This window comes from Camelus ferus, chromosome 2 (assembly GCF_009834535.1).
Source record: "Camelus ferus isolate YT-003-E chromosome 2, BCGSAC_Cfer_1.0, whole genome shotgun sequence".
Classification (NCBI taxonomy): Eukaryota; Metazoa; Chordata; class Mammalia; order Artiodactyla; family Camelidae; genus Camelus; species Camelus ferus.
The window spans coordinates 113,319,663-113,338,710 of record NC_045697.1 but is presented as its reverse complement, the minus strand read 5'-3'; the positions used below and the strand labels follow the sequence as shown (position 1 = coordinate 113,338,710).

At 38.3% G+C, this 19,048-nt stretch overlaps 1 protein-coding gene across 1 annotated transcript in view; it reads right to left on the bottom strand.

Annotated features, from left to right (window-relative positions):
* Positions 1-782: 782 nt before the first annotated feature.
* NAF1 (nuclear assembly factor 1 ribonucleoprotein) overlaps positions 783-19,048 on the bottom strand; it is a 34,245-nt gene continuing 15,979 nt past the window's right edge. Inside the window, exons 3-8 of the mRNA XM_032465741.1 lie at positions 17,966-18,059; positions 14,869-14,951; positions 11,016-11,176; positions 7,987-8,038; positions 5,600-5,702; positions 783-1,993 (exon numbers count right to left, since the gene is read on the bottom strand). Coding sequence (XP_032321632.1) covers positions 1,548-1,993; positions 5,600-5,702; positions 7,987-8,038; positions 11,016-11,176; positions 14,869-14,951; positions 17,966-18,059 — 939 coding nt within the window. The 3' untranslated portion in view covers positions 783-1,547. The remainder of the gene's footprint in view (positions 1,994-5,599; positions 5,703-7,986; positions 8,039-11,015; positions 11,177-14,868; positions 14,952-17,965; positions 18,060-19,048) is intronic.

Here is a 19,048-nt window from a genome sequence, read left to right as displayed (position 1 = left end):
CAATTGGACCTAAGTGTTGAAGGTAGCTGCTTAACTGAAAGCAGAAACTAAACAGTATCATTCAGCTCGAGGCTGCTTCAGATATTAAATAGCTCCTGTCAAGTGTCTACTGTCTCCTTTTGCACAGAGGCCCAAACATTTTCTAAATGCTGTGGCGATTACAACAGCTTAATGATTTACCATCACTGGATGCCAACACCTCACTCTGCCCATTCCACAGAGGAGTTTTGGGGTTTTCTTAGTGCTTTTTGCTACAATCTCGTTAACTCTTAAAGTATTCCATCAACCAGAAGAAGACTGTGCCGTAATTTATGAAAGTAACTCCTAAAGAGAAGCTGCAATACCATTTCAAGAACCGTAAGCACAACATGTGGTAAAGTCATGGCATAGCAAAGCAAGACCCTCAAAACTTGTGCCCCAGGAGCCCTGCGGTCTCCCAGCCCGTGGGAAGGAAGTGAGGCCTGGGTGCAACCAGAGTTCACTGGCTTCTGCTCCATTACCAGACACCCCAACGCGCACACAGGTATCATCTTCTAAGAGTGTCAAGGAACAAAAGATTGGAAAACACCAATTCAGCAGAGCGTGCTGGGCTGAGGATCAGAACCAGGTTTAACTCCTTGTCACCTCGCTGAGCGACCTTACTGACTTAACCTCTCTGGACCCCTGGGGCTGCTCCGTAGTTATTAAATGAGGACTAGTCTAGGCTACTTCCAAGGCCTCTTCTATTTCTAAAATTCTGTAATAACAGTCACTAGTCATTTAATTAAAAACTCTAAATTCAGTGAGTTCAATAAATATTTATTATGCACTTAAACTGGGCATCCAAGAATCTGGGAAACATATGGAGGACACAGTCTCCTGGTATGGGGTTAAAAACATGTCACTGCAAACAAGTAAGTATTTCACTGTGAATCATCCTGTCTCTTTAAATGGTTGCACAGTAAGCCTACTGGGTAGTGCCCAAACAATGGAACTCTGCATAGATAATGGAGAGCCTGCCTATGCACAATTAATAAGTACCAACTTAAATAACAGACACAGCTTCTGCCAATATGTAAAAGCTTTTCTTCTCTGGACCCTTCACTTCACAAAAATTCGGACATTTAAATGTAGTGGTAAACTGCATTTACAATCAAAATCAATTTTCAAGCATAAGTTTATAAAAATAGTTTATTTTAAAGACTCTCAATAGCATTTCAACATCTTACTGTCAGATTTACCAAGAAGACAACCTGTACGTTCAGCATATTTTAATACACATAATGAAAGCTGCCCCAGATCTACTATTAAGTCTACAGTATATACTGTGGGCAAGGTTCAAAGTTTTAATTAAGTATCACATAATTGGATTCCCCCCCTCTGCAAGTCTAAAGTTAATCTTTCATAAATTTCACAAAGGTTACAATATGCATCAACTTACAGCTGAAGGAATCATTCAGTAATTTACAACATTTTAAAAATCTAGCTCCATAATCTTTCTTTAAAAAAAAAAATCCTTCCCGTATAATAGAGAAAGTCCACATTTCTCAGGAAGTGCACACACCCGCCTAATAGTAAGGCCCGAAAGGCGGAGAGCTGCCGTCTCCGGAGGAGGGGGGCGGCGGCGGCGGGGGCGGGGGCAGGGCGTAGGGCAAGGGCAGTAAGGGGTGAGGGGCCAGGGGGGGCGCAGCCCAAGCCACGTGCGCGGATGCGGGCGGCGGGGGCGGAGGGGGAGGCGGGAGTGAGAAGGGACGCATGTCAAAGACGGGAGGCGGGAAGGGGTACTGCGGCATCACGGGGCCGTCCTGCCTGGGAGGCGGAAATCCTGAAGTCTCTTGAGGTACCGCGGGCTCTGCGCTGTAGAACTGCGGGGGCGGGGGCCCGCCAGGGCAGGGCCTCGGGTACCGCCCCCGGGAAAATCCTCCTGGGAACTCTCTGTTGCGATAGCCTTTTGAATGCTCTGAAGCAGAGCTGTGAACATTCCAGTTTTGATGTACTTCTGCCAGATCCTCACCTTTAGGGGAAAAAAGCAGGAAAGCAAAGTTAAAATTAATTTTAATCAAAAAATACTGTTTAAAATTTGAATCGTGGCTTTTCTCTAACTTCTAGTATATCTAATGGTAATTACAAATTCGTAAGACTTAAAATGATCAATTTTAAATGAATCCAAAAGGCCAGGGGATCAGGAAAGGGAGAATCTAGTAAGACAAAACTCTGAGTCAACAACCACTTGACTCCAGCCAAACAAACACCACAGACAAAGCTGAACACCACCCCTACTCTGCCTCTCCAAGGCTGAGTGGGGAGCCTGGCTTTCACGCTGGACAGGCTGTCAGGAGACGCTCCAGCCCTCCCTCCAGGGTGGTGTCAGAACAGGCTGAGCAGGGAGCCAGGGACTGGTCTTCCTCAGGGACAATGGCGATCAAACGGGGACCTGGACTCGCCTCCAGCAGCAGTAGCACAGCCTCAGTCCGCCTCCTGCATGTGGGTGGGACCAGAGAAGACCTGGGAGTAGGGACATTGATCACTGCCCAGCATCACTGACCCCACTGCGGCCAGGAGCCGTAAGGAGGCACTCTTACCCCCGCCAGACCCAAGGGGAGGGTGCCCTGCCCAGCAGTAACAAGACATCATTACTGACACCTGGCCTCAGGTGTCAACAGAAGCTGAGAAGAAAAGCTGAACTCCTATCCCCACCTGGCAGTAATAGTAATAATGCAGTACCTTCCTCCTTCCTGTCCCTGCTAGGACAGTTTTAAAAACAAATAAAAACAAAACTGCTAAAACAGAAGACTGAAACAAGATCTAGAGTCTCATAACATAATAACTAATATGTTCAGGTTTCAATTAAAAACCAGTCGTCCCACCAAGAATCAAGAAGATTTCAAACTCAATGAATAAGGAAAACTGAGACCAACGCCAATAAGACAAAGATGTTAGGATTATCAGAGAAATATTTTTAAATAATCATCATAAAAATTAGAAACACACAAACAAATTTTAAAAAGTCTCATCAAAAAAAGAAACAAAAAGAAATTGCAGAACTAAAACTTCAATAATCTAAAAACTGAGTGGAGGGCTCAACGGCAGAACGAAGGGGCAGAGGAAAGACTCAGGGAACTTAAGATGGAACAAGAGGAAGGATCCGGTCTGAACAGCAGAAAGGAAATAAACTAGGGAAACAATGCACAGAGCCTCAGGGGCCTGCGGGACTGGAACAAAATATCCAACTTTACATCTTCAGAATCCTAGAAGGAACAGAGAAAAAGAGTGAGGCCGAAGATGTACTTGAAGAAATAATGACTGAACACTTCTCAAATCTGGCATAAGATTCAAATGCCCAAAACTATACACCAAGATAGACCCTATCTTGGTTAAAAAGTTTAAAAAAATGTAGAACTGAAATCGTACAGATTGTGTTCTCAACCCACAACAAAATCAAAACAGCAATAAGAGACAGAGAACAGAAAAATCTCCAAACACTTGGAAATTAAGTAATACTCTTTTAAATAACCCATTGGTCAAAGAGGAAATCCCAAGGGAAATAAAAACGAAGAAACATTAAGCTGAATCACAATATATAAAATATACCGGATTGGGGAAAACATTAATAATACTACTGCTCCTATTTGCTACTGACTATCCTGAAAATAACTGTCCGTACTGAAAATCTCAAGGAAAAAACTCCCAGAACTAGTGCGTCAAGCAAGGTCACGACATCCAAGCTAAATATGACCACTCCAAGACAATGTATTTCTGTATTCTAGAAATGAACACATGGACACTGGAATCAAAAACACCATTTACAGTGATTGCAAAAAAATGAAATACTCAGGTGTATATCTAACAAAAAAATGTATAGGAGGACCTGATTCTGAGAACTACATAATGCTGCTGAAGAAATTAAAGAAGATCTAAATTAGCTGAGATGTATACTATGTTTGTGGAATGGGAGACAATACAGTTAAAATGTTAGCTCTCTCCAAACCAATATATAGGTTCATCCTAATTCCTATCAAAATTCCGGCAAGACTTAGTCAATATAGAGAAGATTATTCTGAAACTCATATGGTAAGGCAAAGGAACTAAAATGGCTAAAATATTTTGCAAACTTTCAGATAAAAAGTAATAAAGAGAAAATCTTTGGGATGTAGGTGTCTAGGAAAGAAATTCCCAGACTCCATAAAAGAAAAATTGATAAAAACTTAATCAAGATAAAAAATTCTGTTCTGCAAAAGGCCCTTTTAGAGGATGAAAACACAAGCTACAGACTGGAAGAAAGTTCATACAAACTCTCAAACTCAAGAGTAAAACAGAAACACCATTCGACTATGGGCAAAAGACATGAACAAATACATCACCGAAGAGACAGTCAGCAAATGAACACGTGGAAAGATGTTCAGTATCATTAACCGTTAGAAAAATGCAAGTTAAAATCACAGTTACATGGCATTGCACGCCTATCAGAATGGCTGAAATAAAAAATAATGACAATACCAAGTGCTAGTGCGAATGCAGAGAAACTGGGTCACTCATACGCTGGTGACAAGAGTGCAAAGAGGTACAGCCACGTGAAAAATACTGTGGCAGTTTCTCAAGAAACTAAACGTAACGCTACAGCAGACCCTTTAACACGGGTCTAAACGGCACAGGTCCACTTATACGCAGATTTCTTTTCAATAAATACTACTACAGTGCTATGTGATCCAAGCCCAAGGTTGGCTGAATTCACGGAGGCATGACCACAGATACGGAGGGCCAACTCTAAGCTATACACGGATTTTCAACTGCATGGGGGTGTCCAGTGCCCCTAACCCCCATGTTGGTCAACTGACAACTGTATTATATAACCCAGCTGCACTCTTGGACATTTATCTCAAAGAAATGTGAAAATCTGTGTTCACACAGAAACCTATGCACAAATGTATAAAGCAGCTTTAGTCATGTAACTGGAAACAGTTAACAACCCTAATGTCCTTCGATGGAAGGATTAAACATTAAACCTGCTGTGGTACATCCACACCACAGAACCCCACCCTGGGATGAAAACAAACTTGACATGTACGGCAATCTGGATGACTAGAAAATTACACCCAGCGACAAAGCCCAGCGGCTAATTTACACAACCACTGCTGACATGACCAAATGTATTACAGAAATGGAGAGCAGATCGGTGGTTGTCAGGCGCTGAGGGAGAGGCAGGAGGGAAGTGGATGTGACTATAAACAGGCAACACGCGGACCGCCTCTCCTGTGACTGCGTTGGTGTCAATATAAAATAAAACACCTTGATTCTGCTTTAAGCACCGTATCATTTAACTCTAAAAACAGAAGCAAATAGGTTTCTTAAGGAAAAAGTGCTGACGAGCACAAATGATTCTACCAAGGCTGAGTTAACCCTTTTACCCCTTAGGAGCCATTTTTACATCCTTAAGCTTGAAAAACCACTGAACACTCCTAGTGAGTCTCCCACCACATCCCACACTGTGTGACGCCTCCAACGCTAGCCAGATGCCAGAATGTAAAGAGAAAACCCAGATGTTTCCCTCAGTTTTATGACTTAGGAACTTATATATATGTAAATAAAGATTTAAAAATTACTATCTACTGCATTTACTTACCTGGCTCATTAAATTCAGATTTGAATTTTTTCCGGCCCTGAATCTGAGATTTTTTCCTCTGTTTGGCTTCTTTTTCCTTTTCGTCATCACTGAAATCTAAGGCCTTGCAGAAAAAAACAGATTTATGTCACATGCATCCATAAATTTAATGGCACATACGTGGAGGTGAGGAGAAGGCTATTATTCAATGGTGACCTTGAAAAAAAGTTACCCTTTTCAGTAATTAATATTTTCCAGTAATATTCTACTTAATTAGATATGATAGAAAAATAAGGTATTTTTTGATACATGTCTAATTATTGGACTCTAACACAAGCCAGTAATCAAGATGAGTACTGAAGACATTTTTGTTTTATTTTGTTTTGAATCCCTAGAAAGTTTCAGATTTTAAAATGCCGATCTTTCAACCTTCAAATATGGGTAATTCCCTAGCTAGAAATCTGACTTCTAGCTTAGAGTCAAGAGTCATCATAGTTCCAGGGGCCAAAGATTGCTAAATGAAGGAGTTGCTAGGAATAAACAAACACACTAATATAAAAATGGAAGAGAATGTTATACCTTTCCTTCATTCAAAATTTACACATACCCCATTATATGCCAGGCACTGTTCTAAACACTTTATAAGTGTTATAATGTTAGGTATAGTAAAGGCCATAAATAAATAATAAGGCAAAGTAAAGGTGGAGAGAATCACCAGGATGCTATTCGGACAGGACTGTAGGAAGACTGATAAGTGGATACACGCATGACCCAGCTTCCAAGAGGAAGTCATTTTAAATTACGAGAGGGAAAATTCAGACGTTACTAAGAACTGAGACCCACTGTTGTAGCATACCACAAGACAAGACCTATGGGCTATATATGACTTCTATGATTTACTGGAATTCAGGTGTTCTATTATCCCATTAACATCAGAAAACAAATACTATGTTTCATTAAAAGCATGAAAAAACACATTTATTCAACTCAAATTATGTATTCCTGTTAGAAACACAGGTGGAGATGAATAAGATATAGTCCCTATTAAGTAATTTTTTGCCCCTTTATGCAGGTTCAATATTTCCTATTTTTACGGCATGATTTTAAGTTTAAACCCCACAGATCTGAAATTCTAATCTACGGTTAAGACCAGGTAGTAATTCCATAGTACATAATCTGATCATAATAAAATAAACTTTAGAATCTCAGAGCTTTTCATATTATGGAAATAGAGACACCCAGTCAACTACCTGGAAAAAAACCACCCCATGAAGTACCCTGGGATTTAACTGGATAACTCACCTAAGCAAACTAATTTTACAAACAATTAACATTACCATAGTTAGCAGTTTCAATGCTTAGGTCTGAAACAACAGGGATATATTATATTAAAGTATTTGTGTTTCACAAGAAATATGTTTCAAGACCTTTGTGAAACGCCAATACATTAAAACCATATGCTTTTAGTTATAAGATGCCCTGAACACAACTGAGAATAATTAGTGACTCTTCGGGGTCTTAGTGGAAACCACACGTACACATGACACAAACCAGAAAACACCACCCAGGGCAATGTGGATACTAAACTGGGATCGCTCACAGGTTAAGTGAGCCTCTAAGTGGGCATCTCCTGACTCACGCCTCAGCAAAACTGGAAATTAACACAGACCATCAACTCTCAGCACTTCGTGAGAACATCTCAAATGATCAGTGACATCTACAAATACCAAGAATTTACAACATTGAGAAATTTCATCACAACTACTGAGCACATTTAAAAAGTCTCAATTATAATAATGTTTTTTCTTTTATATTATATAAATTCATACTGTTTTTAAGAATGTATGCACTTACGCTATAATTTTCATATTTTAACAATCATATATATCAAGCTAATTTGAGGCATAAAAATAATGTTGCTGACATGGATTTAAGAACGAAAAACAAGAGAATTCTTTCTAGGAAGGTAACTATATTGCAAAAAATGGCGAGGTAGGGAGACTGCGATGATTTTGTACCTCCAAAAGAAAGACAACTTATTAAAGGCACCATCAATAAATGTCTTCACTTCCCACATGGTGAATTTACTAAGGAAAAAATTTCTTTAAATAATGACAGTTCTGCTTTTACTAGGTATCAACAAAACTGATAAAAATAGGACATTTTAAGGAAAATGATAAAAGCTGGTAACTATTGTGACTGAAAATATTTTTTTTTTCCTAAAATGATGAAAAATGCTTACTGAGAGGTACAGAAGTCACGTGGGAGAGGGGAGAGGACACGGGCTCACAGAGGCAGTGAGACTGGTGAGCTGCACTGAGGACCTCCTTGCGGTCAGGAACGGTGAATCTGTGAGATCAAGTCCTGCCTTATCTTCTCAAATACTGTGTAAAAAGATTTCTACTTACATCTGGTGGTGGTTCTTGATCATTCTTCCATGACGCATCCGATCCCCTATCCCTAGGGGAGAAAAAAAAAGGTCAAAAGGGCAAAGCACTTCTAAGTTTCCATTAATGCTTGTAACTTAATAGTATGGAAAATGATAAAGTAGAGGACCTAAGCTCAAATCTTAACCGGACATATATATATACATGAAAATAAGAGCAAAGAATAAAGGATCATTTATGTGTACTTTGCCTTGTCTGAGAAGATGTGGGAAGAGCACACATACACATTAGGATTCTGCAGCAAGCCAAGGCGATGGGAAAGTGGAAAGGCAGGGGAAGGCGGTTCTGCAGCTTCTAAGAAGCTCCAGACGCTCTGATTTAACACTTTCATGATACCCAAGCTCAGCTCACAGAGTTCCGTCAATAAATGCTCACCCATACCTACACCTACTTTAGGTCAGATGATGTTCCAGGTGTCAAGTATACAAAAACAAATACAAGGCTTTCCCTTCTCTAAGATGTACAGGTTTCATGACAGAGATCACAGCATGAAACTCTTCTTTCTCAGTTCACCTGAGGAGTATCAGCAATCCTCCGGCAGTAACCAAGGCTTACTCCAAGAGTGACTGTCAAAGCAGGAAGGGTGAGATAAAGGCTATCTAGTGTGGGGAGGAAGAGGAGCTCGGAAGATTCCAAAGGACAGTATCGTCACACTCTGTGACCAACAGAAGCACATACATCTATTACAAGTATGATTATAACTTCTGGAAGCTCATTTTTAATCTTATCTTTTTAACCTTTTTGAATTCAGTTTGACAGTATCTTGTTATTCAATTACATTAAAATATTACAAAGAATTAGGAACAGATGCTGTCCTCACTGCTTGAAATCAGACCTCAAAAATAAATGAGATTCTTAGGGGGGTTCATTTAATCATTAATCCATTCATCTATAATCCATTAAAACGGATTTACAGATGTCAGAAAGCTGGCAAAACACGAAAATCATTAAGTTTGCTCTAAAATTTTAATTCGGAACTTGGACACTCTACAAGAGGTTATTATCAGTGACTTTTCTGCCACTTAATAAAAAGCATTTAATTATCGCCCAGCACCCAGACATTTAACACAGCTCCAGTACTCCCTTTTGTACAGGTGTTTTCTCACAGCCTGCAGTGCCCTTCGCCTTTTAAAGACATAAATGGGAAAAGTTCCCCAACTAGCGCATTACCACAGAAAAGCAAATCTACTAAAGATGAAGTGACATTTCAAGCAGCATCTTTAACAAGAGGGTAAGTTCATGGGAAGCTACGACTAAAACAGCCTTACTGGAGGCAGGTAAGCTGGAGAGAAGCTAAACTTCTCACCTCAAAGGCAGAGGAATCCCCACGACCAGCAATGACAGTGCCTGCTAGAGCAGAGGGAGTCTTGGCCGGTGGGGCTTCTGCAGGGGGGGCCCCAACTGCTCAATTCTTTAGTTTCTTGTTATTTCTTTCTAGGACAAAATTCTTGTTCTAACAAATTAAGAACAAAGACTGCTTCTGTTGTTTAAAATCTATCTAAAAACATCTTCAAAAAACCTTTCAATCTATCTGCTTTAAGCAAAAATGTTTTATCTGTTGAAAGCTAAGTATATGGCATATCCAGACCAACATCTGAACTTTAAAAACAGAATGAAATGCTAATGCTATTTAAGGCATGATTTTATAACATAGTAAAATCTTCATGAACTTTATGGTCTACTGAATTCACCTTTCTTGTCAAAGGTTGTTTAGAAAAATTAACCCTATGTGGTCTGAAGAACACCTTAAGCCAAATGTTCCTTCAGAAAAGATGAAGTATGTGGATTCTTAAACATGAACTTAATCAATTATCAGGAACAAAATGTTCATCTCATTTCAGAGATTATTTGTACACCTAAAACTCAGGCTGGATTTAATATGTAAGTGGTAGACCTTTCCACTCCCCTACCCTCCGCACCCCCCCCCCAGTCTGGGACTGGTACGTAGGACTAGCAGCACAGCGACTACTCACTGCCTGGAGCTCCCCTCCAGCTCCTGCAAGAACCACGCCCCTCGTGCTTCACCTGTATTTCAAGTTTCCAAAGGACAGAGAGCTAGACCTCAAACGGACCTGGGTGTCAAACTGAGTACAAAGCCTTTTGGGATTTAAGATCTTTCTTCCTTCCCCCAACCTTTAGAGGCCTTTCCCTCCACCCTAATTGGACAGTATTCGTATTGGCTCATGCTCATTACATCTTTCCACAGCACTCAACTTATGCTTATAGAAACAGCTATTCTACTTGAATCCGTAGGCCACTGGTCTGTATAAAAATTAACTGATATAAACAGCTCTACAGCTAACACCTCGCTACACAACTGACACCTAGAAAATATACAATTAACCAGTGGGAGCATAAGTATGCAGAAATGTTACCAGCCACGTGCCACGGGCATTATTCAGCACATTTACAGACAGAATGGAGCGCACTGGTTTGTTGGTTAAGTCAACTTTGTTAATGACGGCTTGATACACAACTTTCCAGGAACACATTTTAGTTCTCTCTTCTGTAAGTTTATAATTTATAAGCAACTTGAAATTTATTCATCATCTTTTTTCTTCTTGAGAATTATAAAGTTTTATTAAATAGTTAATCTTATGAATATAATCTTGAATATAATTTTTATTTAAACTGGAAAAGCTTTTTTTAAAAACTTAATAATAATTATAATACTAATACTGAGTAGCATGGATATATGAAAGAAAGTATATAATGGAAAAAAACAATAAATTAGAATTCAAAAAACTTTTATGGCCCAAATGTGCTCTTATTAGTAGACTGTGTCATTCTGGGCAAAAGATATAAATGATCTCTACCATTTATAAAGCTGGTTAAAAATTACAGCTTTCAGAGATGTTATCAGGAAAATAAACGAACTCTTTGGGAAGACAGGTGCCATCTAACTATAAAAAACTACATCACTGAGAATTGTTTCTAAAATACAAGCACTAGATAAGCAAAGAACTTACATGCCAGTAACGTATACTTACTGCTTAAGTTTTTCTGTGAATATATACTGGGTGAAGTCTTTCATGGATGGAGCAAAATACATAGTGTCCTTTATTTTAATACCTTTACTCTCAATGTGCTCTGAAGAATTAAACCGTAATACATAAAATGGATGTGCAACAGGTCCAAATATCTCAAATATCTACAAAATAGAAAAAATACAAAGATCTCCTTTTGCATGTAAAATAATGACTTCAAAAGTTAGCAACATTTTTTTAAAACCTGGTGTTTTAATAAGGCAATTTTGTCATTATCAGACCTTCTCAAAGGTCTGGTTTATTTATATTTAAGTCATTTCTGCACACTCATAAAGCCTTCATAGTGTGATAATTAAAGCATTAGCTTATTCCAGATTTCCTTTCTATGGATCTAAAATAATTATAATATATAAAATAAAGTAACTAGAACAAGTTTGTTTCTCACTAAATTTAAATCATTTTGGTGGTACCAACTAGATGCAAACAATGAATTTTTGTTTTTATTATTATTCATTTAAGTTGTAAGGTATAAACAAAAGAATTACAGTTAACTTTTGAGAAATAAATTGTTGTCATTTTAAATCTTATGAAAAACTTTTACCTTCTGCTTTGATACGTATTCGATCACCTCTGCTGTTTCCAGAGGGGTTAACATTTTTATAAAACTAAACCACAACGTTCTCTAATTCAAAAAGTAGTAGAGTAGATTTTAACCTGAAGTCGTTTATTTCTCAAAAATCAAAGATGCCATGTAGCCTTTACCTTTTAAGTAAAGCAACTACTTTTAGGAGAGACATATTATTTTATTTCTGAAAATGTTTATAAATGATGAGAGGAAGCCTCTTGACTTCAAATTCTTCTCAATATAAATGCCTGAGTTTTTAAAAACAATGTTTCTGATAATAAATGTGTGTGTATTATAGAGACTAGATCATGACCAGCATCAGCAAAGGTTTCTCCAGCCTTTTTCCTGTTAATGATGTTTTCCCCTTTGACACCACAGCACAGATTTGTGTACCGCTCCCTTTTAAAACCTAAAGATGCTATAAGTTTTTCCATGTTGTATATATTCTTCATAAGCATAATTTCTGTGGCTATTTAACACTCTTTTATAGATCTAGCACAATTTATTTAACTTGTCTTACACTGTAGGACATTTGGGCAGCTTCTAATTTGTTCAATAAAAGAACTGGTGCCACAACGAACACCTTTGTATGTAACTCTCTGTACTCCAGATTTCCTGAGAACTGATTTGTAAGGGGCGGAATTACTGGAGCCACAAGTATGATTATCATTAAAACTCTTGATGTAAATTGCTAAATAACTCTCCAAATAACCTGGACCCATTTAAACCAATCACAATCAAAGTGCCTGTTTCACTACGCCCTACGTTGCTGATTTTTGATACTAAAGGTTCTCATTTATTACAAAGTAAAACAAGAACAAGAAAAACAAAGCCTGCTCAAATGCTCAAAACTACATGCAAAGCAGATGACCAAGAAGTTCATGTTTATATGGATATAATAATAGGTGACATAGGTTGGTCACTTTTTAAAAATTCTCTAATATTGAAGAATTCAACATTAAAAGTGGAATTTCATTCACTATTTATCAGCAGAACAAATCGTTATTAGGATTAAAGTGCAAAAGGGAGAAATTCACATCTGAGGTTGCCCTCCTTAATCAGCGGGAGAGGGGAAGGAAGTTGGAGGGAAAAAATCAGACAGACCACCTAGGTCATGAATGCCATTCCGTTCCTTTTTAGCACTGTGATTTTTGAGTACATGGGATAATTCTACTTCCTTACAAAGTTTCAGTGAATTTAAAGAGATACACGAAATATTTATCACTGTGGCTGATTACTGTTACTACTGAAGAGGAGAGGAAAAAGGGAGGCTGTACAAAGCTTTAACACTGAAAGCAAAACTAATCTGGTGCCCAGATAAAATATGCGAAACATCTAAGAGAGATTCCATTTCATTTCCTGATCACTGGTTTGTTTAACTAACGCTCTCAACCCTTCACACCCCACCATTATCTTGGAGAATTATTTGAAGGTGCTTAGATTTATAATCAGACATTCTTGAAAGACTTCTTGAATTTACAAAACTTTCTAAGTAAAATTTAGAGACAGATCTAATTTTTCCCTCTAGACTTATGCCACATTGCTGAAGTTAGAGCTGTAAAATGTTACATTTGGATCTGACTCCTTCTAAACTCAAATGACAGAAGGGCTGAGTATTAATATTATTAGTCACAATTATAGGACTGAAAATCCAGATGTCCTGGGGGGGGGGGGGGTCCTAAGAAATGTAAGTTTTGAGGGGTTTTTTTTTTTTGAGGTTTTTAAAATTAGTGAGGTGTTCTGAAATTAAAATTAAAATTGCCTAAGCCAGCTATTAGAGAGAGACAAAGGAACTGTCATGAAAATCGTAAATAAAACGAGTCATGGGAACAATCAGTTTCAAGTCATGGTTAAGCCCCCCGAAAGTCTCTAAGCCCCTCCTTACAAAGGCACCGGCAGTGAACTGTTTGTTCTTATTCCAGAGCCTCTTCCTCTGAACCAGCATACTGAGACCCCTATGTGAACCAAAGTCTAGGGAGACAATACAGCACCATCCTTCCGGCATTAAAAAGTCGTTCGTCTCTTCACAAACTTTCTCAAGAATTGCCAAAAAACACTCACACTAGACTCCAATGAATTCTGCTGCTGCTGACTGCTCTGCAATCCTGAGACTCATTTCTCTTTGGTAAATTAGCCTGTCAACCTGGAACGTAGGTAGTGCAGGGTGGCAGGACCCCTGATAAAAACCTGATCCCTTTCCGATCTGTGTCAGGATGGAATGGCAGGAAAAGGCAGAGAAAAGGGAACATTATGGGAGTCGATGCAATAATAAAGTTTAATGTATAAGCTTTTTTTTGTTTAAACACAGATTAATTGTATCTCTTAGAACAAAAGAAGCAGCCAACTGTTGCTTATCTGGGAAAAACGAAATCCCAGAAAGTTGCTTCTCCAAAGACAGCAGCTGGTTTCTGACTTGTTTTCAACTCAGTACCTGTTTACTTAGCAGGTGTAATGTAGAAAGGACTGCAGTGCACACAGTGGGGAATCCTGAGGTGAAGAAAACTCCATCCCCGCTGCCAAAAAAAGAACACTTGGCTGGTATTCAGTCTTGATCTTGGAAAGTTTTATGTCCTTGGCTGACGACTCAGAATTGTGTACTTGGGGGTAAGAGGTGGGGTCTTCCTTCCCTACTAAGGGTGGACAAGCGGCACGCAGGGCTGTTCCACTAGGAGGGCGCTGGAAGGGACCAACCCTACGATGGGGACTAAAGGACACAGCTCCCCGGAATGTGCTCACGGTGACACTTACTGCTGTCACTGAAATTGCTCTCTACTTGAAAAAGACCCCACTCTCAGCCTCCGCCTGAGGAAGCCACAAGTCTAAAAAGTTTTGAGAGCCTCTACTCGAAGGGACTCACAAACCAAAGAAGTTTATGAACTATTACATGGTGGAAAGTCTCCCGCACTCAACTGAGTACCCGGAGGGAAGGGAACTGTGCCTTTTTCAGCACATAGACCCACTACCTGGCAAAGTACCTGACAAACATCAGGAAAAAATTCTACACATGTGTATTTAGTAACTCAAGCAGCAAAGAATAACAAGCAGTATTAAACCAATTTGCAGACAGACATGAAGTATTGAAGAAAATGAGGAATGTATTAAAATATGAGAGCTCTAGACCTCTCATGTACTAAAATTAATAAACTTTTTAAGACAGTGAGTCAGAAAAACCAATCCACAAAGAAACAGAATAATTCGTAGAATTTGAATTTTTTTTTTTTTTTTACAAACCTTTCCTGCTGCCTGTCGATCACTTTTAAAAATTACCGTCTCCTCGTTAACTGGAGGAATGTTAGTCACAGATTCAATTATTACTGAAAAATGAAACAAAACAAATTATTTAAAGATTTAATCAGAACATAATATAGAATTTAAATGAGAATATAGGCTTTAATCCCAATATAATTTAAAATGAAATTTAAGGAGGGAAATATATCTCAGTAACTTACTTGTGGATAAACAAAGCCCATTTATGACCAGGTAGCACAGGGAAATAAATTCTACATATTTTTATTTAACACAAGAGTTATCATTCTAAGAAAAAACATTAAAGTATAAAGTGTCACAGAAAACTGAAATAACCACCAAGGGGACGGGGGGGTGCGAAGGGACAGACTGGGATTTCAAAATTTGTGGATACTGACCGGCATATGCAGAATAGATAAACAAGATTATACTGTATAGCACAGGGAAATATATACAAGATCTTGTGGTAGCTCACAGCAAAAAAAATGTGACAATGAATATATGTATGTTCATGTATAACTGAAAAATTGTGCTCTACACTGGAATTTGACACAACATTGTAACATGACTATAACTCAATAAAAAAAAAGTCAAAAAAAAAAAAAAGAACCAATTAAGGAATCAGCGAGGTCAAGCTGTGTACATTTTCTCAAGCAATGTTTAGCCAAAAATGAATAATCACATTTAGTCACTTAACTCCTGCTTTAGAATAAATTAGTCTTCTTTCTCACTCTAGAAATTCTCTCCTACAAAGCACTAATTACTTACTGATACATGAAAAAGTTAGAGACTTCACAAAAGCACTTTCTTCTGAACAGATGAAGTAAGAATGAGAGAGATTCCAGTAATTTTTATCATTTCTCTTCTCAAAAGGCAAAAGCATTCTCCCACTGGTCTAGCATAACCTCCAATTCCTGTAAGTGCCACAAATGTCAAACAACCAGTCTATTACAGCAAAGACACACACACACACACACACACACACACACACACACACACAGGTTCTTTGGAAATTAAAGCCACAAACAAGAATACACTGTCACATTACACAGATAATGCTATGGCCACTTGGAAAATGAAACATATTAGTTCAGATTATTACAATTCATTCAAAGATTTTCAACCGTATCCCAAGTAATTTCAAGAGTTAGCACTTCTCAGTTCTGAACATACATGTAAGTAACAGATCATAGGTCACCCATTTCTGTGTTAGATCTGCTTCTGGAAGAAAGATAATGTCAGGGGCTGACAGTGACAGTGAGCACTAACAGAATTCATTCTCCATCTTCTCTCCTCCCTAACCCGCTTCTCAGAGTCAAGTTACACGAGAATTAAAAATCACCTAATCCAAACCCTCAGTTTATAGAAAGATAAGAAACTAGGATTCAAGAGAGTAACATGACCACATGGCCAAATCCAGACAGCTATCACCACCACCTCATGTACTACTATATTTTCCTTTTTTGTAATTTGGTCCAAATAATGTTATACACTTTTAAGCTTTCAAAACAGTGTGCAACAAGCACGCACAGCAGGAGCATGTGCTCATGTTGATGCATTAAGCTTTGTTCCCACCAGGCTGAGAATTCCGTTATTCTGTTAGGATGTGTTATTAGTCAAAACAGCTTCTTTGAAAAGCATTACTCCATGTGTATCATACAATTCAGTTTTCTCCCTTGAGAATAAACATTATGACCTAAATTTTTTCTACAGCACATCAAGTCCAATAAATGCTTGACTCACACTATGAAATCACAGAACTGCCTGACTTACTTATGCATATTATTAAATACTGTAAGGTAATTCAAAAACTAGTAAATGTAATGACTTGAGTATCATAGAAAGATTTTTAATCGCTATGTTAAAATAATTTTTATAAAATTGTTTCACTTTAACTGGAATTTTCATTAATAAACTGCAAAATTATGTAAGAATTCTTTTTTTAAAATACTGATATGGATACTGAGAAAAAGGCCAAAAGACAAAATTCCATTTCTACCACTGACTCATTATACAACTGATCACAAGAGCAAATGGCCTGAATTCTTCTATGTTCTTTAAGTCATAAACTAAGGAAACTGGTGGACAATTTAGGTCTTTTTGCCAGCTCAAAATCCTATGACTTTGTCAACTATGAGTCCTATTTTTTGGTGTATCTTACTGGAGAGTTAAAAATGGTAGCGACATTAATTTCAAGGCTTCTCATATACCTACCTCACATCTTGGGACTAAAAGAAATCTGTAATTTCTAGTTCTCAGGCAGTCCAGTGGGTTCATATTTCACACCATTAATATCGGTGTTAAACCACAGAACTTTCTAATTTACATATTTATAAGATAAAATCAAAGACAGCCGGCAGATTAACACCCCCTTCCCCAGGACCCTTTTGCTACAAAAACAAGATACCACACCCGAATCCCTGAGCCTGCGACTGTCACCTTCCATGAAAGAGACTCTGCAGATGTGACTAAGGCTAAGGACCTTGACAGGGGGAGATTACCCCAGATTATGAGGGTAAATCCAATCCAAGGAGTCCTTAAAGGCAGAGAATCCTTCCAGGCTGTGGTCAGAGAGACGTGCCAATGGAAGAAGGTGCGAGAGAAGCTACATCATGGGCCCCAAGAGTGAAGGAAGGGGCCGCGAGCATGTGGCAGCCTCCAGAAACTGGAAAAGGTCAGGAGACGGATGCTCCTCTGGTACCTCCAGAAAGGACCCAGCCCCAGCGGCTCCCTTGTGTCAGCCAGTGGGACCCACATCACGTTTCTGCCCACAGAACTGTAAGGGAATAAATCTGTGCTGTTTTAAGCCACTAAATTTGTAGTCATTTAATAGCAATAGAAAACAAATATACCAAATCAAAGAAATTCTGTCAGCAAGAGCACACTTCAAATTTTTATAAAAGACAATGTATTTATGTATTACTTGTATAAATAAAAATTGAATTTATCTGTTCAAACTTAATGACTATAAAATGAAGTATTATTACACATTTCAGAGAAAATTCTAGTCATAAAGCCTTTGATTTATTAGCACATGCTTGGATATAAACGACAATTTTTATTAAGAAAAATATTTACACACCTAATTGTTCGATAATACTTGACACCATCCCAAGAGGCTTTATTTCAATATCTTCGGGCAGAAGAATAGTGAGTTCTTCAACAGAAGGTAGCTCCTATAATATAAAAAAGCATTAATCTTCCTCCAGCTTCAACAACATTTTTAAAAAAAGGAGTCTGCATTTAGAGTGCTATACTCATTTCTGAAGATACATTAAGTATTTATATCATCTCTGTGATGTTTCCTTTTTAGTGTCTGAGCATTTCTCCCACCTTCAACATCTCCCCACCTAAGTGACTGAAAAGATCCAGTGTCTACACCGTAATCTGTAAGAACACAGACCTGAATACCATTTGAGATTTTTCCAATTATACTTAAATACAAGACACCTCCCCTCCCAAAAAAGGTACTGTTAAGGAATCCAAAGTCAAGAAAAGAGACAATTCACAGAATAACTCCCAGAGACATTCCATCTGAAGAGAAATAATTCTACTGGCCACTCCAACGTCTCCACAGACGGAGAGCCCTCGTAGCTGTTTTAATGTGGTTAATTGATTTGACAGTGATTAACCAGCTGAACAGAGAAGCAGCTAACTTTTCTGGGGCTGTGTGAAAAAAGACATGAATTTCTGGCCTCGTGAAGAAAAAAATGCAGAATTCCTGGAAACAGAAGGCAAGTTCCAGTCAGGAAAAGCTGTGAAGGTGTTGCCTGATTATCCCGCCTCTCCAGGTTAAAAACCAAATTTCTTTACAGCTAAAGACTTCTCTTTTCTGACCCAGCTGCTAACTGTATCTCAGTTGCTATAGAAACTAAATATTTCAGTAGAGATGAAGTCGGAGAGAAATCTAAGAATAAAACAGACCCTAGGCTTTAAATTAAATAAACAGAGCTTTCTAATCCTCATCTTGGCCAAATGATCACAATGGATTCTTGGAAGGAAGTTCTTCCTTTAAGAAGGGCTTGAAAGTGCAAAGATCCTGTTAATGACAAGTTAAGGTTAGTTTGGTAGAAGAAAGACAACTTTTGGAGAAATGTTGGACGACAGGAAAACCTAAATTATACAGTACATTGAAGATAAACATTTTCCTCTATGGGAACTCAAA